The following is a 26,890-nucleotide window of genomic DNA, read 5'->3' as shown; positions in this document are numbered from 1 at the left end:
GGATCTAGTGAGTGTTTTTTAAGGATACCAACAACTTTGGGTATATTTGTTGGCAGCAGGGAAAGAACTAGTGGATGAAAGACTAGAGGGTTATACAGTCTTCTGGAGAAGATGAAGGGATTGGTATTAAGGGTACCTGTAGAACAGTTGGCCTTAGCGAACAGAACAGCCTTGGTATCGTCAGAGAGTTGGGAATCTTAAGGAGAGAAGAAACGTTTTGGAACAGGTGCTGTGGTGAATGAGATAGAGTAGGGAGCCGTGAGGTGACTCAGTGGATAGAGTGCTAGGCCTAAGGTCAGGAAGAGTTAAATTTGGCCTTAGATTCTTGCTAGCTGTGTGACCCTGGGCAAGTCATGTACCTCTGTTTGCCTTCATCCACTGGGGAATGAAAAGGCAAACCATTCCAATATCTTTGCCAAGAAAACCACATATGGGGGTCATCCAAGAGTCAGATGTGACTGAACAACAACAGGATTGCCTTGCTGTCTGTAGTGAGGGCCCATTTGAGATTAGCCAAAATAAATTTTAGTGGGCCCAGTCACCACAGTTCTGAAGAAGCAAGATGGTAGGAGTAATCCAGGGTTGTGGTTTGGCGAGGGATGATAGTTGATAGAATAAGGGAGCAAGAGATTCAAGAGCGGAAGATAAGGTGGATTCGATCGGGTTCACCAAGAAGAGAGAGTATAGCCAGAACTGAGTTGTTGTCCTAGGACATCACCAAGGGGCCAGAAGGCCCAGTGAGTTTGAAGAATAAATTTGTGAGGAATAGGAAAGATGAAAGATTGTGATCAGGAATTTCACAAAAAACAAAGGAAATGCAGAGTCCTTGAACCTGAAAAGGGAATGCTTTGTGGATGAGAGCTAGCACGAATTACATTCTCATTCTTCTGATATTTTTGCAAATGAATCTCAACACTAGAATTTCTTCATTAATTTTAATTCCATTCCATTGGAAGATTATTAAAAAGGAAACAAAAAAAGCATAAAAATTATTCTATGGCTGTTATTCTTATTATAGGAGGTTATTTTTTTTTGTATCCTTCTCTGATCATTAATATCATTAACATTTCCTTTTGTGAACAGGATGTCAATGCTAATTCTAAAACTAGGGATTCTAAAGTGATCAAAATGAAGCCACCAAAAGCCAATAATAAGAAGCTTGAAAAACCCAGCCAAACCTCTCTTCTTGGCTGTTTCCCAGACAGTGGAATGAGTCAGATCAGAACAGTTTATCCAGCCACCTTGGGAGTCCCCAGAAGCATCAGTGTGGATTGCACAAAGAATCTCAGCATGGTGATTCCTCCAATTACACACAGTATTTCCAGCATTGTTTGCATTGTAAATTCAGGAGTGGGGCCTGTTCTAGGAGGTCACACTTACAGGTAGGAGTGGGATAAGCATAGTCAAACATTCTACTTAAAAACATATTTTCAAATATTTTGTCAGTCTGTGTATGTTCTACCATATTGAATATTTTGGCACAACTCAAGCCTTATCCTGGTGATGTTTCAAAAACCTGCTGCTTTGGGTCCTCATGTTACATAATTATTTAAGACATCAGGAGCACAAATAAACAAAGCTCATCTGAGACTTGAAGAAAGAATCATACAGTCTTGAAGTCTAAACATAGCTCACAGTCTCAAAGAGGGTGGGAGGAGAGCTTAAAGCTAGTTCTTTCACCTAGATTGGAGGGCAAGTGTCATAAGGAAAGAGGACGATGGCTTTGATTATTTGCATTTCTTCGGTGAGATGTTGGCATGTTGTGATAAATAAAACAGCATATATGAATTATATAGGCCTGGAAAATGACTGTAATAAAAGGTATAGATCAGATCTCTGTGTGTGATAAATAGTCTGAGAACAGAACAGTAAATAATATTTGGATGCTGTAACATTTGATCATTTTTGTGTTTTGAACTTTAGAAAATGCTATAATTGATCATTCTGACTCAATTTTGCTTTGATTTTCCCCAGCAAAGGGTGGATGACAAGTCTAAAAAGAACTATATTCTATTTGTTAAGCTGGGTAGCCATTATAATGCTAACCTGATCACACTGGTAAGTGACCTTACCTTAATGGCAAAAATGAAAGCTCTGCCAGTTCTGGCCTTGTTTTGGTATTAACCATAATGGTGAAGAGGCTCAGAGTTGTATCTGGAAACTGTGTCCCAAAAGAAAGAGCTACTCATATCAGAGTGAGTTATTCATTTAAGATAGCAGGCTTTGATCCTGAGACACTGCTCTTCCTAGTGTTAAATGCCATTACCCTAAGTACATAAGAAGACTCAATAAGTTTTTTTTTAATTTAACATAAAATGAATTTATTTCCTAAACTATAAATTCTATCAATTCAAAACTCAATATATAAAGTTTTTTTAGAATGAGGGCATACCTCATCTTAATACAGAGATTTTTCTCTCCCTCTCCATTAATGTATGACAGAATGTTAAAATAACAGTTTCTGGCTAAATTCATAGATGCATTCTGTTTTTCATACTGAGGCCCACTCCTTATTTAACAGGTGGGGGGATCGAGGCCCAGAGATGCTGTGACTTGTCAAAGGTCACATGGCCATCTGTGACTGATAAAGGATTAGACCTCAAATCTTCTTACTCCTCCCTCAAGGGCTGTAGTAGTTTGTTGTGAACTGGACTGAAAAAAGGAAAAAAATTAATATCTTAACATTTTAAGAATAACATTTTAAAACCCAGTAGTTGCGAGAAGCTCTTCCTCCTCCAAGGAAACAGCTCAGGATTGTAGATGAGAGGCTCCCTTGGCCTCTCGGTGATAGCATCCCTGCTGCATGTGCTGCCGTATGCAGTTTCAGAGCTGAATACATCTCTGCCAAGAACCTAACTCCTAATAATTCCCCTCAAAGGTGTGTGTGGAATAGTGTTAAAATTTAACTGCAATATTTGCAAACAAAGAGTCCATCAGTGCTCTGATAGCTTAAGAAATGCTGAATTTTATGTATTACATTGCTTTTTCTCTTGTGTTCCTTTTAAACTGGTAATTAATTGGGAGCTATTCTCAATTTAAGATGAAGATTATTTGGGAGTTTTTGTCTTCTTGTTGACCATCTTTTCATCATTTCATTCATCACAAGAACCTTAACTCAATCCTGAGCCAAAGGCAGAGTGAGTAGGGGACACTCAAAGCCTTTAATATAGTTAATTTTTAGTAAAAGGTTTGATGGAGCAAACAGTTGAAGCTATGGACCAAAATATCGTTTTGGTATTATTGTTCAGTCATTTCAGCCATGTCCTCTTCATGACCCTATTTGGGGTTTTCTTGGCAAAGATACTACAGTGGTTGGCTATTTCCTTCTCCAGCTCATTTTACAGATGAGGAAACTGAGGCAAACAGGGTGAAGTGACTTGCCCAGGGTCACACAGCTAATAAGTGTCTAAGGCTGGATTTGAACTCATGAAGATGAGTCTTCCTGACTCCAGGCTCAGTGCTCTATCAACTGCGCTGGCTGCTCTGCCTTTTGAGAGTATTACTGATTTTCAAATGGTCATCCTATGCTTGGTTCCTGTTTCCACAGACTATTGAGTTGGTCAGTCCTACTCTGTTGCCTTATAATGGTGTTGAGGTCATCTTGGAATCTTGAAGGCCATTCCAGAAGAACAAGCTGCTGAGACTTTAAGTATGGGCCAGTAACAAACTATAGGTTAGTTGTCTGCACGCCAATGGAGCCACATTTGGAGAAGGTCGTCACCATTTTGGCTGAAGGGGAATGAACATTCGGGTCATGGCAACCCTTGAAAACATGAAAGAGTTGTGATCTCTGATTATAGAGGGAGAACCCAAATGGGCTAAATCACAGATCCCTTGTTATACAAGGAGGAAATCAGGATTATTTGACTCAAGTCACTTGAGTTATGTCAATTACATTCTCATGGTGTTAGGTCTCTAATGACAAGAACATTCTTCAGGCAAACCAGAAAAGATGGTTCAACCAAGACAAGAGGTTCATTTGCCTGAACTAAATTATAATCACTTCCCTGAAGTCGGAGGAATTGAAGGTATAGGTATATATTTTAATTCCTTTCCTCTTTCTGACTAAAAGTTTTGGTATTTTAAAGTTCTTGTCTTAACAATGGAGAAAAACAGCGTTCTAAAATCCAAAGCAGCTTGTCACTATAAACCAGTTTAATTCCAGAGAAATGGGGGTCAAAAACGCATGCAAAAAAATCTCAAAAAAGTTCTGTTCTTACTGTTTTTTTCCCCTTTTTCTCTGTGTGTGTGTTAATTCTTTAGTTCGAAATTCTAGACTGGTAAAGAAAGAAAACAAAATCTTTTCAGAATCTTGCATCCCATCTCTGGCTGCTTTTGAGCTATACAGCTCCAATATGGCCTTGTTATCAGGTACCGATGTAGCCTTCACAGTCCTCGTGAAATTTCAGGTTTCTGTCATACTTCTTTGACGAGCTTTCCTGGGCAGGTTTTGAGGCCAATGGGCCAGTCTGGGGGAGTCTGTGTGTTGCATCTGTTTTTAGTTCATAGAGCTTTCCAAACAGTTATTGCTGTTAGTTTACTGGAAACTCCTCAGAGCCAGAAGGTTGGCTTCCAGGCAATAGATTTTTGGGCCCATGTTGCTCAGGAAATATCCTACCATGTAAAGATACACTCTGCATTAGTATAGCAAGTACTCATGCAGAACCTGGTAGGCACTGGTCTATTCAATATCGGTAAAACAGTCAATCAATATTTATTGAGCACCTACTATATGCCAGGCACAATGCTAGGCTCTGTACTATATTTTGCAAATAGATTGTTGCAAATAGTGAAGTTAATGGTTACACGTGATAATATATCTTCAGATCTACCATCTAGGAAATAATTCCCTGGCATAATTTACAAGTTGAACATGTTTTATAAAATGCGCTGGAGAAGGAAATGGCAAACCACTCTGATATCTTCACCAAAAAAACCCCAAACCCATATGGGGGTCACAAAGAATTGGACTCTACTAAAATGACTGAGCAACAAAAATCTCAGAGGGAAGGCACTAGCAGGAGGGGACGGGACTAGAAAAGGCCTTCTGGGAGGTAAGACAGCAAGCATTTATTAGGCACTTACTGTAAGCACTGGGCTCACAAATACAAGCACAAATAAAGATAATTCCTACCCCTGAAGAGTTACATCCAATGAGAAAAGATAACACACAAAAGGGGAGGAAGGTGCCTGTATACGGAATAGTGTCGATGAAGGAAAGCTAGAAGCAGAGTCCGGAGGGATGCAGAAGGCAGCATCTGCTGCTGTGTGTCCTTTGTTCTTGAAGAGGACCGTGACATCAGGGAGGTGATGCCACGACATGCAAGTGAATTGGATGTAAGTGAGGGAGGGCTGTGCAAAGTCAGCAGCCTCGCTTTCTCTCTGGAATGATCTGGGTGCAGTGGCCATTTGGATTCAGATGTGGATCAGGACAACTGGATACAGCCCAGGATGCCATAAATGTCTTTAACAGGACTCACTTAGAGGCAGTGCCTATTCAGTGATTAAGGCTTAATTAAAAAAATGAGGCAAAAAATGGCTTCTTTAAAAAAAATAGATCTGGGAGGGGCAGACCCTCGGGGTTTCTGGCAAAAATTAGTTACATTCATTCTGAGACAATCAGAGCTCAAACAGTGTGACCAAGTAGGGCTTGGTCTGAGGCCAGAGTGATTTGGGGTTAAGGCTGGTCTTTAAGAGAAAAAAAGAAAACAAACAAAAAAGGAGGAAGTAAGAAGGAGAGAGAGAGAGAGAGAGAGAGAGAGAGAGAGAGAGAGAGAGAGAGAGAGAGAGAGAGAGAGAGAAAGAGAGTGTTATCTAACTGGAAGTTTGATCCCTAGTGGGCAGCTCCTTCACTAATCACATCTGAGTCCAGTGGCCAGATATGACATCTGAGCTGAGTCTTGAAGGAAGCCTGGGAAGAGCAAGGAGATGAAAAGGAGGAGGCAGAGAAGGAGGGAGAGCATACTTTTTTAAAAATTTTTTTAAATTTTGATTTATCGACAATCACTTCCATATGCTTTTGAGTTTAAAATTTTCCTCCCCCTTCCTCTGCACCACCCAAGACAGTGCACAATCTCATATGGGCTATACATTTACATTCCTATTAAACATATTTTCACAGTAGTGAAGTTGTAAGTAAGAATTAGAACCAATAGGAGGAACCATTCAGAAGAGGAAATAAAACGCAACAGATGAGAAAAAAAATGATAGCGATTCAACTTCCATAGTTCTTTCTTTGGATGTGGACAGCATTTTCCATCACGAGTCCTCTGGGGATGTCTTAGATCCTTGTATTGCTGAGAAGGGTTAAGTTTATCAATATTAGTCATCGCGCTACATGGCTGTCACTGTGTACAACATTCTCCTGGTTCTGCTCATTTCACTCAGCATCAGACCATACAAGTCTTTCCAGGTTTATGTGAAGTCTGCCTGGTCATCATTTCTTACAGCACAATAGTATTCCATTACATTCATGTACCACAACTTGGTCAGCCATTGAGGGAGAGCATTCTTGATAAAACAAAGACAAGAGACAGAATGTTGGATTCAAAGAAGAGCAATTGGCTGGCATGTACAAGGGTGTAAAGTATAAGAAGACAGGAAACGTGGAGGTAGGAATGATGAGGCTTGGGAAGGTGAGCGAGGCATTGATGAGGTTGGGTGACTGTCAGGATGGGGGGGGACCTCAACAGCAGTAGAGAAGTCAGGAAGTGGGAAGGTTTAAAGGGGGACGAAGCCAGTCAGTTCAGTTTTGGACATGTTGAGTTTGAGATGCCTCTGGGACATCTGGTTCCTGTGGGTCTGGAACTCAGGAGAGAGACCAAGGCTGAAAATCATCTGCATAGACAACATAATTGAATGTTTGGGAGCTGATGAAATCACCATGTAAAATGACATAGAAGGAGAAGAGAAGAGGGCCCAGGATAGAATTCTGTGGGATGCCTACAGTTAGTGGGCATGGCCCAGAGGAAGATTAAATAATGGTCAGACTTGGAAGAGGAGACCCAGGAGAGAGCAGTGTCATGAAAGCCCAGAGAGTAGAGAGCATTATCCAGCAGTATCCAGCATCCATACTGATGATCATTAGTGTCAAAGGTCAGGAAGGATGAAGAATGAGAAGAAGCCCTTAGATCATTAGTCATTTTGGAGATAGTAGGTTGGAAGCTGACTGCAGAAGTTTAGATGGGAGTGAGATAAGGGGAAGAGGAGGCATCGGTTGTATATGGCTTTCTCAAGGAGGTTAGCCACAAAAGAGGGGAGAGATATAGGATGAGAGCTAGCAGGGATAGCTGGATCAGTGAAGGTTGTTTTTTTTAAAAGATGGTGGAGTCACGGGCATGTTTGTAGACATCGAGAGACTGAAGATTAATGGGGGGGGGACTAAAGAGGGAGCAATCTGGTGAAGAAGACAGGATAGAATGGGATCACTTGTGCACCAACATGGGGATTCCTTGGCAAGGAGAAGTACATCTCTTTATTTGAGACAGGGGTGGAGGACATAGTGGGGGAAAATGTGTGAGTGATGTGAGATAAGGAAGAGAGGTGATGGAGCTCTTGGTGAATGGCTTCAGGCCATGTCCTCAGCTGAAATGCTGGAGGACCCAAGGAGCAATGAAACGATTTGGAAGAGCTTCTGTGCTGGGGTAGGGGACAGTAAATTGATTTGGGAAGTGAGAGCCCACCTGAGATCTCATAGGTTATATCTGTGGTAGATTCAGTCAGCACAGTTCCATGATTTTCTCTAGCTTTAGTCAGCAGCACACAAGAGTAAAGACATAATCTGCCCGCACTCATCTTCTTGCTGACCCTCACACCTCGTATTCCATTTCCCATCTGTCTGCCTTTGCCCAGACCACCCTTTTGTCTGAAATGCAGCCCTCTTCACCCTCGCTTCTCAGAACCCATTGCTTCTTTCAAAGATTAGCTCTAGAGAGGCTTCCCCCACGAAGCCTTGCTGATTCTCCACACTGCCGGTGCTTCCCCCTTCAAGTTGCCTTGTAATTAATTACTTTGTACTATTTTGTATTTACATTGTGTGTGTCTGTGTTTAAGTTCACACTTACACACACAGATATGCTTCCCCCAGTAGGATGTCAGCTTCTGGCCAGCGCCTGGCAGGCAATGGGAGCTAAATAAATGGCTGTTGATTCATAGGATGTGATTTGGAATTATAAGAGGCATTTTCGTCACTGAGAAAGAAAAGCTGGCAGTGGCCTCATCTCCTTAGTGCTGTTTTAAGGGCATACAGCCCTTCTTCCCAAAACTCCACTAAAACTGGATTCTGACTACTAAGGCTTCTTCAAAATAATCCTGCTATAGCATAGTTCATATTTCATGGATTTAGTATTATCAGGGGTCAAAACTAAGCCCATCCCTCATTCTTCAAAAATCCCTCCTACATATAATAAAAGCCTGATATAAAAAGGTCCATCTGTAAAGTTGGTACCAACAATCCCATCAGTACCTGGGGTACATTCCCTTCTTAAAATTAATTTTTTTTCCTATAAGTATCTGATACTTTATTTTTTTCAAATTACATGTAAAACAAATTTTAAAATTTTGAATTCCAAATCCTTTCCTTCTCCTTCCTCTTCCCCCTCCTTGAGAAGGCAAGCAATTTGATATAGATTTATACATGTGCAGTCATACAAAACATATTTCCATGTTAGTCATGTTGTAAAAGACCAAAAAAAAACCCTCAAGAAAAATAAAGTTTTAAAAAAGTATGCTTTGATCTCCATCAGTTTTTCCTCTGGAGTTGGATATTATTTTTCATCATAAGACCTTCAGAATCATCCTAGATCATTGGATTGCTGAGAATAGTCAAGTCATTTGCGGTAGGTCATTGTACTATGCTGTTACTATGTACAATATTCTCCTGGTTCTACTCACTTCACTTTGAATCAGTTCATATAAGTCTTCCCAGGTTTTTCTGAGAGCATCCTGCTTGTCATCTCTTACAGCACAGCAGTATTCCATCACAATCATATACCGTAGCTTGGTCAGTCATTCCCCAATTGATGGACATCTCTTCAACTTCTAATTCTTTGCTACCACAAAAGAGCTGCTCTGAATATTTTTGTATATTTTGGTCCTTTTCCTTTTTTTTTTTTTAAATCTGTTTGAGGTATAAACCTACTAATGATATTGCTGAGAAAAAGGGTATGCACAGTTTTATAGTCCTTCGGGCATTGTTCCAAATGGCTCTCCAGAATGGTTGGGTCAGTTCACAACTCCATCAACAATGCATTAGTGTCCCAGTTTTTCCACATCCTGGGGTACATATAAAGTCCACAAATGCATATGAAGTCCAGGGAAACATGGCTCAAGCTTAGAAAACACATGTAGCAAACAGATAACACACCTCCTAGAAATCCTTGGGCTTGAAGTTCTTTTCTCCCTTCTATGGGACCCTCTGCAGTTCTCCTCGGGGTATGGTTAGCTTTGTGCTGAGCTCCCTGTGGCATCCAGAAGCTCAGTGCATCTAGTATGTCCTTGACCCCCAAGGTGGATACTGCTGCCTGTCATTGTGATTCTGGAGGCATTGCATTCTATGCTGATAGGTCCAAATCCTCTCACCCTCCCAAGTTCCCAAGGTGATGCTCAGTTCAAGGTGAAGGAAGGAGACAGTGCCTTCAGCCTTTCCCCTCCCCTGCCTCCCCCTTCTCTTCTCTCTCCTCTCCCTTCCCCTCCTTCCTCCCTGGGGCTCAGCTGAAACTACCCTCTTCTCTCAGTTGTCTTTGAGACTCCCATGCTGCATTCCTAACTGGCTTTGTATTTTATAGAAAACCATAGGCTGTGATGGGGCATACATTAGTTTAATGCCTTTAAGTGATTAATGAATTTAGTGTAGATACTTTGATCTGTCAGGTATCAAGCCTACAATATTTGTTGGTTGCTTTAAGGAGAGTGGGTGGCTGATTGAGTAAGTCAGTCTTACCTCCCCCCCACCCAAAAAAAAAGTATAGAAACTCTCCCTGCCTGGCTGAAGCCCTTCCAGTTCTGACATTGCCTTCTGACCTACAGAGATGTCAGTGAGTAAATATGGGGAATTGCTTCATGCGGCTTTTGTCAGAACTGCGTCTCTGTCAGGCATACACCTTAGAATCTGTTTATTCTTCCAGAACATACTTTTTGGGAGGTGTATAAAGTAATAAAGTCAAATCATTTATCTCCCTTCTTCCCCCTCCCTCCCTCCTTCTTAGGGAATGGAATTTAAGCTTACGGACATTGATGATATTGGAATAACCACGGACTCACCCCCAGAACCTCAACTCCGGGAGAGGAAAGAAATGAGGCTTTTAATTTACTGTGAATTTGTAACTCTTGGTTACTGATTTGCAGGTACCAGGGTCCTCCCTGAAAGCACCTCCAGAGGCCAGCTTCCCTCATGTGGAACACCCAAACTGAGGAAAGCTGAAGGCCTACATCACAGTAGCTATCATCTCTTGTAACTCCCTGTGTCTCTTAAATGAAATATTTCATAGGAAATCCAAGGTTTTCTGAAGGTTTGCTTTTTTTATGTTGATGAGATTTTATTTCTTGTAAAATTTTGATATATTTTGTTTTGGCATTTCATTAACATGCCAATAAGCAATCTCTTGTCATTGTAAGTTATTAAAACATTAATTAAAATGATTTTAATGTAATGATTAAAACTAACAGTACTAATAACTTTTACCTTTTGTGGTTTACTGTTTGTTAAGAGAGTGGAAGGATATGTTTCTCCTTTAGTCATTTGGAAACAACAACGTCCATTATCTTTTACCTGAATTCTGTTGCCTTTTAATTGCTGTCTTCATTGCTGTTATTACAGTTGTAAATATTCTTTGGGTTTAATTTCTTTTCTCTGCATCAGTTCATACTGGTCTCCCCGTGTTTCTCCAAATTCATAACATTTGCCATTATATACATTATAATGATACAAGCTCTTGGAGAGCAGAGGTGGTTTCATTTTTGTATCTGGATCATCAGTGCCTAGTGTATATTAAGTGCTTAATAAATGTTTATTCAATTGAACTGCACTGATATACTAAGATTTTTATTAAGCCATTGCCAATCATTAGGCTGATAATTGGTTTCTAGTTTTTTCCCACTTCAAGCCATGCTGCCGTAAATATTTTGGTATGTCCAATGCCTTTGTTTTTGCTGTTGGCTTCATTGTGGCACGAGCCTGAAAGTTGGATCGCTGAACCAAAGAGTGTAGGCAGTTTAGTAACTTTTCTGATATAATTGCTAATTGTGTTTCAGAATGGTTGGATCAGTTCCTAATGCCATCATCAGCCCCCCATTCATCTCACATTCACTTTTCCAACTTGCAGATTTGATGAGTATGAGGTAATACCTCAGAGTTAATTAATTTGCACTTGTCTTTTTGAAGTTTTATTCCTGCCTTTTGTATTTATACCACAATCATCTTCTCTTAGCCCCTACGCACTCCAATCACACATTTAAACAAAGCCAGCATTCAGCAGATGCATCTGACATGTATATAGCATTCCGTATCCATAGTCCCCACCTCTACCAGGAGGAGTTACCAGTTCTCTCAGACTCAGTTTATTCATTATAAGGCTTCATAGTCCAAGTACTTTTTATTGTTGTCATCAATGACCTTATTGTAGTCATTGTACATGTTCTCTTTGTTCTGTGTTCTTCCCACAGTTTTCCAAGTTCCTTATATTTACCATTTTTCTTGTTTTTCCTTCTAAATATACAATAAAGTTATCATGTAAATTTCTTTTTTTCTTTTTTTTCTTCCCTCCCCTTAGCCCTACCCTAAGGATTGCGACCATTAGACACAAATAGGTGTGTGTGCGTGTGTGTTGTGTGTGTGTATGTGTGTGTATATGTATATATATGTAATTATTCTATATGTATTTCTATTTACTAGTTCTTTCTCTGGATACAGATAGTGTCTTTCTTCACATGTCCTTTATTTTTCATTTGTGTATTTATAATAGTCAAAATGACTTAGTCACTCAAAGTTGTTCTTAAAACAGTATTGCTGTTACTGTATACCAGGGGTGGAGAATCTAAGGCCTGAAGGCCACATGGGGCCCTCTAGGTCCTCAAGTGCGGCCCTTTGACTGAATACAAACCTCACAGAACAAATCCCCTTAATAGAAGGATTTGTTCTGTACAACTTGGACTTAGTCCTTGGACTGCACCCGAGGACCTAGAAGGCCGCAAGTTCCCCACCTCTGCTGTATACAATGTTCTCTTGGTTTTTTGGCAGGTCTGATGTCTTTGTTTTTGTTTGCTCACTTCCCTCTTCACCATTTTGTGCAAGACTTTCCATTACTTTCCAAGATCATTGAGCTCATCATTTCTTACAGCATGGTAGTATTTCATCACAACCATACACCATAACTTGTTCAGCCATTTATTGTTATCATTTCTTACAGTGCAATAAAATCCCATTGGATCCATATACTGCTGTATGTTCAGCCATTTCCCAGTTGCAGAATCACAGGATTTTAGAGGTGGAGAGGACCTCAGTGGCTGTCTAGTTCATTTCAAGCCATACCTGAAGAGAACCCCCTGTATAGCACACCTGAACTCCAAGTGGTCATGCAACCTTTGCTTGAAGACCTCTGAGGAGGGGGAGCCCACTCCCCTCTGGACAGCTCTTATTCTAAAGAAGATTTTTTGACATCATACCTAAATATGCCTTCTTACAATTTCCATTCACCATTCCTTGTCCTGCCTTCTAATATGAACTAGAACAAGTCTGATGCACCTCTATAGGACAGCCAGATACATATCATGGCTTCTGTGAGCCCTTTCTTCTCTAGGCTACACAGCCTGGCCTTAAGGCTCTTCACTTTTCTGGTTGTATGAAGTGGGTCCTGCCTTCATGTCCAGTGCTGTCTCCCCTGACTCCCTCTGCTTCTCATTTGCTATTACACACTCTAAGAAGAAGGGGTCCTTTTTATCCAAAGTCCCCGTAATTTCCACCCTAGCAACTAGGGCCTCTGTGTTAGCGAGGATCATGTCTAGAATAGAATGTCCCTTTGTCTTTCCTTCACCTTTTGAAGGATGGAATTCTCATTAAAACAAATCAAGAAATTATTAGCTGTTCTGATATTGGAAGAGAGAGCCTTCACAGACACCTAGGGAACTAAGGTCTCTTGTCCCTATGTTATGTGGTAGAATTGGTATGTCTCCGGGGGTCTGTTGTATACTTTAGGGACAAAATTGCTTTTGTTTTTTCTCTATTGATCTTTACCTAAACAATATCTATCCACCATTCCTCTCCTGGTTCCTGGATTCCTTCCATGAGAATACCCCAACACACACTCCACTTACCTATTCTGTTTCTTATTTACTCATCCTGTTCTGTATATCTGCATTTACCTCTTGGGTTTCTCTAACTCCATAATATTCCTTCATTATAATTTTCTTCCTTTTACTGATATCTCCAGCCTCAGTTCCTGGATTGGGGCTTTGTGCTTGGGTCAGGTTCTATTCCCACCCTCTGTTACACTTGGATGGTGTGGGCAACCTCTGCTTGGTTCTGGATGTGGTACCTAAGCTTTGGACCTGCATTCTGCAGAAACTCCTGTGTCTCTTAGGTGTGGGGCCACTTGGATGCTGCATAGTATTTGTGTGTTTAAAAATATTTCATAATTAATAGTTAATAGCTTGCCCTTCTTTTGAGGATTGTTCATATCTGTTGAGCACTTATTTTCTAGTCAATGGTCTTGGTCTTATAAATCTACATCAGTTCCCTATATGTGTTAGAGAGCAGCCCCTTTTGAGAGATTTGAGGCAAAGATTTTTCCCTATCCACAATTTCGTTCCTTATGCTAGCTGCATGGATTGTGTTCGTGCCAAAGCTTTTCAGTTTCATATAGTCAAAATTGCCTTTTCTCTTTTGTGATCTCCTATATCCCTTGCTTAGTTAAGAATCCTCCCACTGCTTACAGGTGTGAAAGATACCTCCAATGATTTTCCTCCAGCTTTTTAATATTGAGCTCTTTTATACTTAAATTGGGCATCCATTTAGAAACTATTGTGCCATACAGAGTAAGTTGCTTATCTATACCTACCTTTGGGCTCTCCGCTTTCTAGTTTTCCCAGCAGTTCTCATCAAATAGGAAGTCTTTACTTAAATAGCTTATATCCTTGGGATTATTGAACTTAATTGTTTCTCATTCTTGTTGATTTAGATTGTTCTACTCATCATTTTTCTCACTTTTGGCTGGTTCCAAACAATCTTGATGATTACGGCTTTATAATAAGGTCTAGAAGTGCTATTCCTTCTTCATTCTTCTTTTTCTCCCCCATTGTTTCCTTTAAGATTCTTTACATTTTATTCCTACAACTGAATTTTTATATTATTTTGTCTAGCCCTAGATAGATTGACTGACCAGTAGATAGATGGAGCATTTATTAGGCACTTACTATATGCCCAGTACTCTGTTATATAAAGTATCCTTTTGGTAATTTTAATAGTAGTATAGTAATCAATCTGTAAATTAATTTAGATAGTATAATAATTTTTGATACATTGTCATAGCCCAACCATGATCAGTGAATATACATCTAATTATTTGTCTTAATTTCTTTAAAGAAGGTTTTGTGATTATATTATATAATTCTTGATTGTTTCTTGGAAGATTGATTTTGATACTGTATCCATTTTGTAGTTATTTTAATGGTATTTCTCTTTATTGTTGCTATATAGAAATGCTAATATCTTTGATTTCTTTTTAATTTGGGTCTTAGATTGTACTCCAAAATCTAGGATGACAAACTCCAGGAATCAGATTATTGATATTCTGGGAGAAGAGCAAAACAGGGTGAAATATGTCCCATTGAATTGCCTTGTTATTCCTGAGAGCAATGCTGTGGAAATGAAAGGGGAACAAAAGGACAGTGGTTTTCCATTGTATTTAAGACAGATTCAGCATTTTCTCACCATCGTGGCATTACCCCTTCCGCCTTGGTAATTGTGTTTCACAATACCTCTAGATGGAGAAGGGGGCGACTAGCTGCATGAATGGTCATTTGCTGGTAAGATGAAGAACTAAACTAAATTTGACAGGTTGGAATGGGCTTGGGGAGGGTGAGGGAAAATGTGTGCAAAGAGAAATATTATATGTTTTTAAAAAGTTGATGTTATTGATGTGTTGAGTTGTCTGTATTGTCTGCATAAATATTATATATGTATATATATCTTTATCTATCTATACATACACACACACACATATATATGTACACACACACACATATATACGTACACACACACACACACATATTTGCTTGGGGCTGAGATTGGTGGAGCAAAGGCAAAGAGTGGGAGGTCATGTTGGAAAATGCCCTTCTACCCTTGGTCTTCCCCACCTCATTATTCAATTATAAAAAAAAAAACATTAAAAACTTAATTGTTCCTTGGCATTGCTGTTATATCAATTCTTCCTCCTTGAACACGTACCTATCAGTGTGCTTTCTGTGGACATACAATCAATGTTTCATGAAAATCTGGTCTCCTTTGGCCCTTCCAATTATCCTCAGTCGCAAGGGACCACACAAAGACAATTCTGGCAAAGGGAAAAACCTTCTTCAGCTGCCAATGTCTTAGTGTCGTCCTGACAAGACGTAGCCCTCTTTGTTTTAAAACATTGGCAGTCTTAAATCCTCAATAAGAGACCATGGCAGAAGAGAAGAGGGAGAATTATGTTAACTGCCTTTTAGAATTCAGTAAATCCAAGGAGTTGACATCACTTGTTTTTTTCTTTCTATTAACAATTTTGGAAATAAATGTTTTAGATGATTCCACCCTGACACTGGAGGGACATTTTGATGCACCCCTTCAGGACCCCCCTCAGATTCTTGGGTCTGGAATAGCGTGCCCAGCTAAGTTCCAGCGCCACACTGTTAGCAAGACGGGAAGCCAGAGAGGCCCCTTGTTAGGCCTTTTGTGCTCATCTCCTTGCTGACCCCCTTTCCTCGAGACAGCTGGATCTGTACAGCTGTGACTCAGACAAGATTAGAGCACCCAGCTGGCCTGATCCATCAGAGCTCATCCACATAGCCAAGGGAAATGAAAGCGACAGCTCCCTCCTCCCCTCCCGCTCCTGTGACATCAAGGTGTGTACCATTTTGTGTGAGCATTTCCAAAGGGTGTCCAGAATGTCCATAGTACAAGAGCTATTTCTAAAGCTTCATCATTCTTCTCTAGGAGTGAATGATTGTTTTCCCAGACAGTTCCCACTGGTCTGTTTTGTTTTTGTTGTTTGTCCTTCGTTTTCAAAGAGAACTAATGACAGCATGGGGTGATGTCTTGACTTACGTGGGAATTGGATTTAAGTGAGGCAGAGTCTCACAAATCAGCCTCCCTCTCTCTTCCAGAGTCATTAAAGTCCAGTAGAGGGACAAAAGTCAAGACAACTGGTCATGGCCCTGGATACAGTGGACGACCTTGGTTCATTTTATATAAAGTAACTTAAAATGAAATTCCCTGACATGACCCTGCTGCCTCTTACAAACAGTCCTTTGTGTCTTCACCAGAAGGACTTATTGTAGAGATCCAAGGCGGAAGCATGTGACAGACACTATGATTTTTTTCTTTAAAAATATCAACACAGTAAAACCTTTAGAGATTATGTTCCAGTGTGATATATTATCAGGGTTTCTTTATTGTTTAAATTTATTTATCCCTTTGTAAAGGAGAATAAGGACAATGTCATTGTGTACATGTTGTATGTGTTCAGAGGCAACTAGTTGAGTGTTGAGCCAAGAAAGGGCTTCAAACACTTCCTGGCTGTGTGTATGACCCTGGACAAGTGGCTTAATCTGTCTGCCTCAGTTTCCTCATCTGTAAAATGGGGATTATAATAGTACCTGCCTTCCATGGTTGTCGTGAGGATAAAATAAGACAATATTTGTAAAAAGTGCTTTACAAACCTTAAGTCATTATGCAAATTCTAAATATTGTTATTGTTGTTATTATTGTTATTGGCTGACTCCTTGATTTTTAGATCCATTTTGCAGATCAAACATAATCCCCATTTTGCTAAGTTTACTTAAAAACTTTCAGAGATATACGATTTTAATCAGTAGGCAAAAAAAAGAAAAATGGGGTCTAGATAGACAGTTGCATGGCTTTGTGAGTGGTTGAAAAGTCAGTATCCAAAGAGTATGAATTAATAGATAGCAGTATTAAGGAGAGCCTCTCATTAGCCTTGCTTTCTAATTTTTATCAGTGACTGGATAGAGGTAAACATATATGCCCTGGACACACGAAGTGGGGAGGGGTAACTCACTAACTAATAAGTTTAGCGGTTAAGTGTAAGAGTCAGGATACCAAGTTTTTTGAGCACAGTGGGAATAATATGATGACATGTCATAGCGATAAGTATAAATTGCTTGTTTGAAAAGTGAGTCACACAAGTATAGGGTAAAGATGACCCAGCTTTTTAATGGATGTGAAAAAGACCCTGCATGGAAGGGTTCAGTGGACTGCAAGTTTAATGTAAGTCCCCCATGAGACCTATCTGAAAAACCCTCACGTGATCCTGTGTTTCTTAATAAGAGATGGATGGCCACCAGAATGATGGAAATAGTTCCTTCCATTGTACCCTTTACCAATCAAACCACATTTGGAAAATGGCCTTAATTTGAGCACCTTGTATTGGAAGAGGAGCATTAGCAAACTGAAGCGCGTACAGAGCGGGCATCACAACAGCGAGTGGGCCAGAAACTGTCACCTGAGGAATAATTGATAGGGAAACCAGTTCTCTGGACTTATGCCCCAACACTGGTCGTGATCAGCCTCCGGGAGAGAATGCCACCAGCGGCAAAGGGGAAAGAACACTGGGCTTTGGAGTTAGAAGAGATCCAAGCACAGAGGCTGGCTCTGACACTTCTATCAGGCATGAGCTTTCATGTCGTCATCATGAAAACGGGGATGGTAACATTGACTTTGCATCCTCTACAGGGTTATCGAAAAGAAACAGTTTAAAGCACTCGTATCAATATGTGAGGCATTAAAAATCAGAGATTGTTACATTTGCTAAGGCACAAGGTGGACAGACAGATTGTAGGTAAAAGCCTCCAATCAGGTGGTAACAAAACAGTTTTCCTAGTTAACTTCCACCTATTGGAAAATTCAGTTGACCCTAGCCCTTTATTCCCAAGCGTTTTGTCTAACTGGGTTGAGCTTTCGTTCTTTACATACAAATACGGATCTTCCTGAGCCACAGCTAAGGACATACAGACACAATAGAAAGGAAAGTCCAAATCCAGCAAGAATTTATTAACAAAAGTGTAACCAGCAGCCTCCCAGTCCATACAGCAGACTAGCAGAGCTGGTGCTCAGAGCCATGACCAGCTCTTTTCTGAGGGTCCTGGGTTAGCCCTGAGAGGCTGAAGTGTCTAAATTTGTCATTCATGAGCCCCCATCTGGTGCTTTCACTCCCTTCTATATCATTCACCAGTTATTACCTCCCCAATAACATTTAAACAATTAATATCAATTAGCTTTTACAAAGGGATTTTTACTGAAGAGGTTTATTAAGAATTATGCTGCCATGAGGGAAGGGAGGGAAGGGACTAAAACATTTATTAAGCTCCTACTGTTTCCCAGGCACTGTGCTAAATGCTTTTTTTTAAAACAATACAGCAAGGTAGGTGCTATTATGATCCTTATTTTCCAGCTGAGGAAACTGAGGAAGTCAGCTACTTCCTAGGGGAAGCACACTCTCCTCTGCCACCAGGGGCAGCTAGGGAGCACAGTGGTTAGAGTACTGGGCCTGAAATCAGGAAGACCTGAGTTCTAATCCAGCCTCAAACCTTTAACTAGTTGTGCGACTCTGGGCAAGTCATTTAACCTCTGTTTGCCTCAGTTTTTTTCAACTGTAAAATGGGATAATAATAGCACCTACCTCCCAGTGTTTTTGTGAGGATTAAATGTGATAATAATTGTAAAGTTCTTAGCACAATGCCTGGCACATAGTAGGTACTATATAAATACCTATTCCCTTCTCTCTTCCCTTTCTTTTCTCCCCTCCATCCCTAGGGAGAACGATTACAAAATATTCCTCCCATCATGCTCACTTCTGGGTCCTGCATAGACAATGGATGAGTTGCTTCCTTGTTTGCAGGACATAGTATTTCAGCTGCTGGGTCCCTGAAATGCGCTGTGTGTTTGTTGTATAAGGACTAGGCTAGTTAAGCTCAGAGAGGCTCATCTCCAGAAAACTGACTGAACTCCCTCTCTCCCTTCCCTCCCTTCTTCCTTCCTTCCTTCCTTCCTTCCTTCCTTCCTTCCTTCCTTCCTTCCTTCCTTCCTTCCTCCTCTCCTTCTTCTTTCCTTTTCCTTCCTTCCTTCCTTCTTCTTCCTTCCTTCCTTCCTTCCTTCCTTCCTTCCTTCCTTCCTTCCTTCCTCCCTCCTTCCTTCTTCCTTTCCTTCCTCCTTCCCTCTCTCCCTCCCTCCTCCCTCCTTCCTTCTCCCTCCTTCCCTTCTTCCTTTCCTTCCTCCTTCCTCTCTCCCTCCCTCCTCCCTTCCTTCCTTCCTTCCTTCCTTCTCCTTCCTTCCTTCCTTCCCTTCCTTCTCCCTCCTTCCTTCTTCCTTTCCTTCCTCCTTCCCTCTCTCCCTCCTCCCTCCCTCCTTCCTTCCTCCCTCCTTCCCTTCTTCCTTTCCTTCCTCCTTCCCTCTCCCTCCTCCCTCCCTTCCTTCCTTCCTTCCTTCCTTCCTTCCTTCCTTCCTTCCTTCCTTCCTTCCTTCCTTCCTTCCTTCCTTCCTTCCTTCTTCCTTCCTTCCTTTATCCTTCCTCCATCCCTTGCTCCCTTCCTTATTTTCTTCCTTCTTTCCAAAAGCGGGGATTGGCACCAAATACTTGGTCTCCATAGTTTTGTCCAAGGTTGGCCCCAATAACTATAAACTTATTAGTTTTGTCTCCAATAACTACTAAGCAATGTGTAGCTGAGAGCTTATAGATCTTCCTAATGATAGTCTAGTCTAGGATTTTGTATAATTTAAAAATATACTTTAAATTGTATTTAGAGATGATTGCCAACATTGAACTTAAAAGATTTGCCATGAAAAGTGTAAAAAAGTGGTTATTTCCTCTTCTTTTTATATCTTTAGATCAAGAAAAGATGATATAAAATTGTGTATCTTTCTCATCTTCTAGACAGCTTTTCCTAAAATCTTCCAGTTATTTACAATTTGTTCCTATTGCTTAGCGTCAGCATTCACGTGTGGACATTAATTAAGCAGTATCATTTGGAGAAAGACAGGATGGGTGTAAACTATGTACACGTCTACATCAGTTGCTTCAAATTTCTTTTCTTCATTATTCTTCATAAATTTTGGTTGGCTTACATTGGGTTGTTTCTTCCTATCGTGAATGTCAGTCTATAGAGCCTTAGTCATAGCATTCCTGCATACAAAGAAAGACACAGATATGAAGTGATTTGCCAGTAGTTACGAAGGTTCAGAAATGGGATTTGAACCCAACCATTGCAGACTCCCAGACCAAAATTCTAATGACGGCTGCCAAGCACAGCCTTCAGCAATAAGATAGGAGACCAAAAAAATTGTTCCTGTCCTGAAGATGCAGCGAAGAGCACAGGTGGATGACGTGTTGCAGGGAGGGCTAACAAATAACCAGCAGATGGAATTTCCAACCTGGAGCAAATGGAAATTAGCCACTAAACTGCACAGAAGGATGCTCTGCAGGCCACATATTGACTTAGTAAACCACATAGTAAACTTATCTAGGGTCTATTGTATTTTTATTTATTTTGACAAATATTTTTCACTTAACATTTTCATCTGGTTCTGGCATGTTTGATACCCCCAGCTAAAAGCACAAGGCCTCCCCTAGCCCAATTGATTTATATCTGTGACATTCATGAACTAGAAAACTGGTCATACTTTTTTTAATTGTCCCTTGTATTTGGAATTGTGCTGCACTTTTTTAAGGAGGTAATTATAATTAATACCAATTTTAAAAATTTTGAAAAGGCTAGGGTGGTACAGTGGACTGGGCTTGGAATCAGGAAGACTCATCTTTCTGAATTCAAATCTGGCCTCAGATACTTTTTAGCTGTGTGACCCTGGGCAAGTCACTTAACCCTGTTTGCCTCAGTTTCCTCATCTGTAAACTGAGCTGGAGAAGGAAATGACAAATCACTTCAGCATCTCTGCCAAGAAAACCCCAAATGAGGTCATAAAGAATTGATTATGACTGAAAAATGACTTAACTACAAACAGGTTGCATACTGTCTGGAATGGGCATTTCTAGAATTAACTTAGTGCAGACACTCCAGTTAAAAATGATAGAGGGTTCTAATGGTTTTCCTTAAGGTGCCCCTAAAATGTTGCATTCTAACTCTGATCTTTAGAATTTCTTTCAAAGACCACTTTGCATTCTTCCCTGAAATTGTCAGTTGGCTGCTCCTCGACCCTCCCTTGCCCCAATTAAATGCTGACTCCTTTGTTCTAGGGTTTGCCCTCAGATATCTTCATCCTGCTTTATAGTTTTGTGTTAACTACTCTGAAAACTTTGCTGTGATTTAGAGCAGCGGTGCCAACCTCAAACAGAATTGAGGCCACTGATCTGTACATAAGGATACTTGCAGCTGCAGCTGCAGATTGACTTCGTTTAAACATGTAATATTATCTCTGTTTTATTGCATTTTCATTTATTTTGTTAAATGTTTCCCAATTACATTTTAATCAGGTTCCAGGCCCACTTGAGGGTGTTGTGGGGCCACCAGCCAACTACCCCTATCCCAGGCTGCATGTTTGGTCTTTAATATGCACCCTCATCAGTATTTACTTATTTTAAAATTGCATCTATATTACAGTGCACACATAATTTCTGTACATATACAATTATGTGCATGATAAAATTTACAGAAAAAAGAGATGAAGAGAAAAATAATATTTGATCTTAGAGTTGAAGGAGAGCCACTAGAATTTCTCGAGCAAAGGAGTGCCATGGTGGGACCTTTTTCTTAACAAAATCACTGGCAGCTATGTGGAGGATACATCGGAGCAGGTAGAGGCTTAAAGCAGGGATACCAGTTAGGAGGTTATTGTAATAATTCAGTCCAGAGACAGTGAGAGTCTGTGCTAGGGTAGTGGTGCTTTGTGAGTAGAAAGAAGGGGGCGGATGGGAAAGATTTTGTAGAGGTAGAAACGGCAGTGTTGGCACTGATTGTATACGTGGGGTATGAGAGAGCACCAAATAGAAAATGAAGCCAAGATTGTGAACTTGAATGATCAGAAGGATGGATTTATTATATTACTTTGACATTAACAAGGAAATTCAGAAAAGGCGGGTAGGGAAAATTTCAAGGAGGGATAATATAATGAGACCAGCAATGAAGAGTACAACCCAGCCATGCCTTCTCATCTTGTACAATGTGCTCTGACCCACCAGAAATGAAGGACGGATGTGTGGTCTCTCACTCACTGGTTACTGCCCCAGAGCATAGATCCAATCAGAGGGCAGAGACTCAAACAAGGGGTGCCTGCTTCAGTCTTGAGATGACCCAGGGGCAGGGTGTGGGTACCTTGGGGGGAAAGGAGGGAATGTGAGAGAAGTTTCCTAAAGGAACCTTGGAACAGGTGGTGCTGCAGCCTACACCAGACAGAAGGGGAAAGTATAGGAGGAGATTGCGTAGCCAGGAGACAGAAGAGGGTGAGGGACAGAGAACGTTAGGAGATAAAAAGTGAAGAGAGTGGTATGCTTGTGTTGGAGACAAATCCCGAGATTGGAGGGGGGAGGGGCTGGATTTCTTCCCACCCTCCCATTGGTTGATTACTCATTGGATATTGCTGGGGGAAAGTCAAGGGAGCAGTAGTTTAGAAGAGGTGAAAAATCCTCCCAATATTTAATATCCTTCCATTCACTGACGTGGGCGCCATCAATTTTGAGGTTTTCATCCTATGGGAGATAAATGCCCTGAGAGACATATGACAAGTCAAACGTAGTCTGTATCGCTGTTCCTTCACTGCTGACTAAAAGCACCAAGGCCAGGTTTCCCCTTTGGTTTCCCGGTTGTTTGTCAGAATCCAAGCTATATCTTTTAAAGAGAAAAACAGGCTTTCTTCCTCCACTGGAGATCGGGCTCCTTTCATATCTGCTTCAGAAGGGGAGGGATTTCTCTTTTACTTCAGTATTCCTCTGATGAGCTTGAGGACTTTCTTCTGGGGAAGTACTTGTGAGGGTAGAAACCTCTCCGAGGCAGTAAGAATGGATGACGACAATGGATGTGAGGTGGTAAGTGAGGTTGGCGACCGCAGTTTGGATGTCTGAAAGGAGGGTTGGGGAACCCAAAGGGGATTCCGGGTTTTCTGAGAGGAGGAAAATGGCACCATCTGGTTGCTAAAGTGACAGGTCTGGAGGTTGTTACTGGAGGCCTCGTAGCAGGGGGAGGAGTAAGCGTAAAGATTTGGCAGTCTGTAGGATTAACACTAGGCTCTGACACTCCCAAAGGGTTATATGTGTTTCTTTGACCTGAAAAAAGAAAAAGCCAAAAAAATATGCATTTGTATTTTCCTGGTTTCGGGTTTATGAAAGAAGGCAATGTCTTTGCCAATATCAATAGAAGATCAAGGTAGAGAGCTAGGAAGACCCTTTGCTTGGAGAATTAGAGATTGGGAAAGGATAGATATAGTAAGAAAGAGAAGAGAAAGGGGGGATCTGTAAAACACAGTAAAAGATACTGTTCAATATGTCACAGACCAAGGCTACTTTGGTCACTTTACTGAGCAGATGCTACATGTGCCTGGTATAGGAAAGAGAATGTGGGTGACCATGGTGTTGTTTACACATGTAAGGCAAAATTTGGGGCATGTCCATGTTCTAGGAAGCAAGAGTTCCCCTTTAGCTGTCTCTCTACTTAAATTTAAGGAAATTGGAGGAGAGCTCTTGCCAAGGACCTCCTATCAATGGGCTTGTAAAAGTAGATAGGCTTGAATATAGGAGCAAGGAAGGGCAATTCCACACAGGAAGCTTACTGCTGAGATCACTAAAAATAAAAACAAGAATTGAAAAAACACACACACACACAAACCACAAACCCTTTTCATTATGCCAGTGGGATTCATGTTTCTTTATCTCTACTTCCAAATACGGAGCCAAACAGATTTCTTTAAAGGTACTGATTTGAGGCCTTATGTAATTCCACTCAGATTAAGACCCATGGGAACCCAATCATATGAGCACACCTTTCATGGCAAACCATCTTCTCCTGCCGGTTGGAATCAGTTCTGAAATGCTATAACCAGGCACCTTTCTGTCACATCCAATTACTTTTGTGTAACTCATCTCCTCTTGTAATTTGCCTGTGTGGCTACTAGCCAGCGTCTTGTTTAGGAAATGGTTCCTTTCCTGCGACTGCTCCCTTTTAACTCTTTATGGCTCACCCCTGTGGGTGAAGAAGCCACAAGCTGCTTTTCAAAACTTAGCTGTTGATATCAACAGAGCACCTTTCTGTGCCTCTGTCTTCATCATTGTCTTCCTGAGATTTTTCTCTGTCTTTAGGAACTTCCCAGAGACCATAGTCATACAATTATTAAGTGTCTGAGGTCAGATTTGAATTCAGGTCTTTCTGACTTCAGATTCACTGAGCAGTCTCTTTTTAAAAAGCAACAAAAGTCTTCGTGATTAAAGGAGTTACATATGAGAAGCAAATTCATTTTTTTAATTGAAGTTCATCAGTAGCATTTCCTGAAACAACTGTCCTTGAAAGCTGCCTTACTTGAATAATCAAATAACTTAAAATATATTCCACATTCCCAATCCTCTCAACTCCATTAGCTAGTTTTATTATTTAAAGACACAGAGCAAACCACATTATCTGACCCTTAAGAAGTGATTAAAACACAAATGTATGTAAAGCTTACGTTAGCATGAATTTGCTGTTTTTAGCCCTAGTTTATTAAGCTTTCATTTATAATCTACATTACGAAGAAAATTAGAAAGGCAGTTACCAAGTCTTTGGTTTCCTGTTCAGACAGTAAGGCTAGAGCCTTGCCCCTCAGTATACAAGAGTAGTTAAGTCTAATATCTCTTCTGTACAATGAACCTGAGGAGAGGTTGGCACTATCTCCAGGTAAATCAGAGCACTTTGTCAGGACCTCTCCTTTCTACATATCTCCCTCTTCCTTGTATTGGGGTTATTTCTGTAGCTGTCCTTACCACTCTCTACCTCACCCCCTTTACGATGTAAACTCCTGGAGATCAGGGTTTGCCACATGTTTCTTAACACTTTTAAATCTAGTTGGTAAATTGACAACAATGTTTGTATTGACAACAATAATTCTTCAACATCAGAATGCTGTTTAAAAAAATCTGTCAAAAGTTTTGCTTGTAAGTCTTTTCTTATTATAATTTTAAAGTGGATTTATGGCATTCTTTTAGTCTAGACATGAAGTTCACTGCATGATAGCACGTCATGCTCATAAGCAAAAAGGTGAAGTTAAGGAAACCTTTCTTATAATTATTATGTGGTTGGTTGGGGTGAAAATAATTACTTTATGGTGAAGATTTTAAGGGAATATCTGTACTGTATTTCTGTCTACCCACATGTGTATAATATATACACATATACACATGTACATGCATATGCATCTATGTATCAATATGCTTTTTCACTTGATTGAAAAGCCCTCATAGGGTTCCCAAGGTGAAACAGAAGGAACTGTAAGTTCTATTAATTATTTAGTGACATTAGCTGGAAATCATTTGATACTATTGTCTTAGGATGCAAACTGTGGAAGCCCAATAAAAGATGATTGAAACCTTTCTAAATCTGAGATTATATACTTAAATAACCAAGGGATAGGAACCTGACCTATAAGCTCATTGGCATATGGAATTCCTGGGTGAGGAAACTCCTTTCACCAATGCAGTTTGGCAGTTTCTTGTCTTAGAAAGTTGCCAAGACCAATTGCCCAGGGCTGGGACTTGTTCTGGCTTCCAGGACGGCTCTATCCACTCTACCAAGATGTCTGGCATCCCATTACCCACACAATTGCAATTAATTTTATTAATGATCAAATCATCATTAATAAGAGGATCCAGCTGCTTTATAGGGACTAGGAATAAGCATTTATTAAGCACCTACTGTGTGCCAGGCACTGTGCTATCACTTAACAAATATCATCTCATTTATAAAATGTAAAATGCCATATAGAAAGGTGAGGCATCATTGTCATAATTCATTATTAGAATAAGCCCCCCCAAAAAACTTACCTTCTGCCACAGTTATTAGTAACCAGAAAACCAGAAACCTGTAGGAGAAACAGACTGGTGATGGTGAGCGAGCCATGGTTCCTGGTCTCTCTGTACCTACTGTGTCAAAGCCAATGTGGATTTAAAGGGGAGTCAGTGAGTCATCTGCTGTCTGATTCAGGTAATTTGTATTTGCATAGAGCCCCACAAGGGAGAAGGCCAGCAAATGGGTGGGTAAGGGATCAGTGAGGCAAATACCAGACAGGATTTATCAACCCCCAAACTCTTGGGATGGCAGCCAAATGCCATTCATCTCTCCTTGGAGTCAGATCTTGAAGTGCCCATTAAAACCCTCCCATAACCTATGCATTGTATGTGTACGTATACATAGACAGCCCTTTTTATCCCTATGCCTTCTGTCTATGGGTAGTGTTATATTATTATATTATGGCCCTGCTGCTGCCCACTAAACAAATGAATGAATGAATGAACAAATAAATAAATAAATAAGCTTGGAGCTGGAGACCTCTTCGGGGTGTGTCTGGAGGAAGTTGTTAGTAGGTTTCCTATCAGAGTTCATGGCTTCTCTTCCCGTTGTTCATTGCTGTCAAGGAAGCAGTATGAAAGGCTCTTTCTCCACCTCCAGTAGCCATATTCACTTCTGAGGTCCTAACCAACACACAGAACAC

General features: G+C 40.6%; 2 protein-coding genes across 2 annotated transcripts in view; one reads left to right on the top strand and one right to left on the bottom strand.

The window, feature by feature from the left end:
- Positions 1 to 14,954, top strand: part of CDKL2 (cyclin dependent kinase like 2) — a 45,997-nt gene extending 31,043 nt beyond the window's left edge. The window contains 6 exon segments of the mRNA XM_020988465.2: positions 1,084 to 1,382; positions 1,980 to 2,058; positions 3,912 to 3,954; positions 3,957 to 4,034; positions 10,345 to 10,434; positions 14,731 to 14,954. Coding sequence (XP_020844124.1) covers positions 1,084 to 1,382; positions 1,980 to 2,058; positions 3,912 to 3,954; positions 3,957 to 4,034; positions 10,345 to 10,434; positions 14,731 to 14,954 — 813 coding nt within the window.
- Positions 14,955 to 22,582: 7,628 nt separating this feature from the next.
- Positions 22,583 to 26,298, bottom strand: ODAPH (odontogenesis associated phosphoprotein). Its single transcript, XM_020988466.1, has 2 exons — positions 26,223 to 26,298; positions 22,583 to 23,480 (listed from the first exon to the last, which is right to left on the bottom strand). The coding sequence occupies exons 1-2, from the start codon at positions 26,296 to 26,298 to the stop codon at positions 23,137 to 23,139; spliced, it is 420 nt and encodes a 139-aa protein (XP_020844125.1). The 3' UTR covers positions 22,583 to 23,136.
- Between the last annotated feature and the right edge of the window lie 592 nt (positions 26,299 to 26,890).

The sequence above is a fragment of the Phascolarctos cinereus genome, unplaced genomic scaffold (assembly GCF_003287225.1).
Source record: "Phascolarctos cinereus isolate Bilbo 61053 unplaced genomic scaffold, phaCin_HiC Scaffold_9;HRSCAF=440, whole genome shotgun sequence".
In the NCBI taxonomy this organism is placed as follows: domain Eukaryota; kingdom Metazoa; phylum Chordata; class Mammalia; order Diprotodontia; family Phascolarctidae; genus Phascolarctos; species Phascolarctos cinereus.
This window is presented reverse-complemented; position numbering and strand designations above follow the sequence as displayed.

What these genes read in the sequence shown, in the direction of transcription:
- ODAPH (XM_020988466.1), bottom strand. Translation starts at nt 26,298, where the DNA reads ATGGCTCGCTCACCATCACCAGTCTGTTTCTCCTACAGGTTTCTGGTT. An exon ending in ACTAATAACTGTGGCAGAAG is followed by an intron (nt 23,481 to 26,222) that starts GTAAGTTTTTTG and finishes TTCTTTTTTCAG; the next exon opens with GTCAAAGAAACACATATAAC.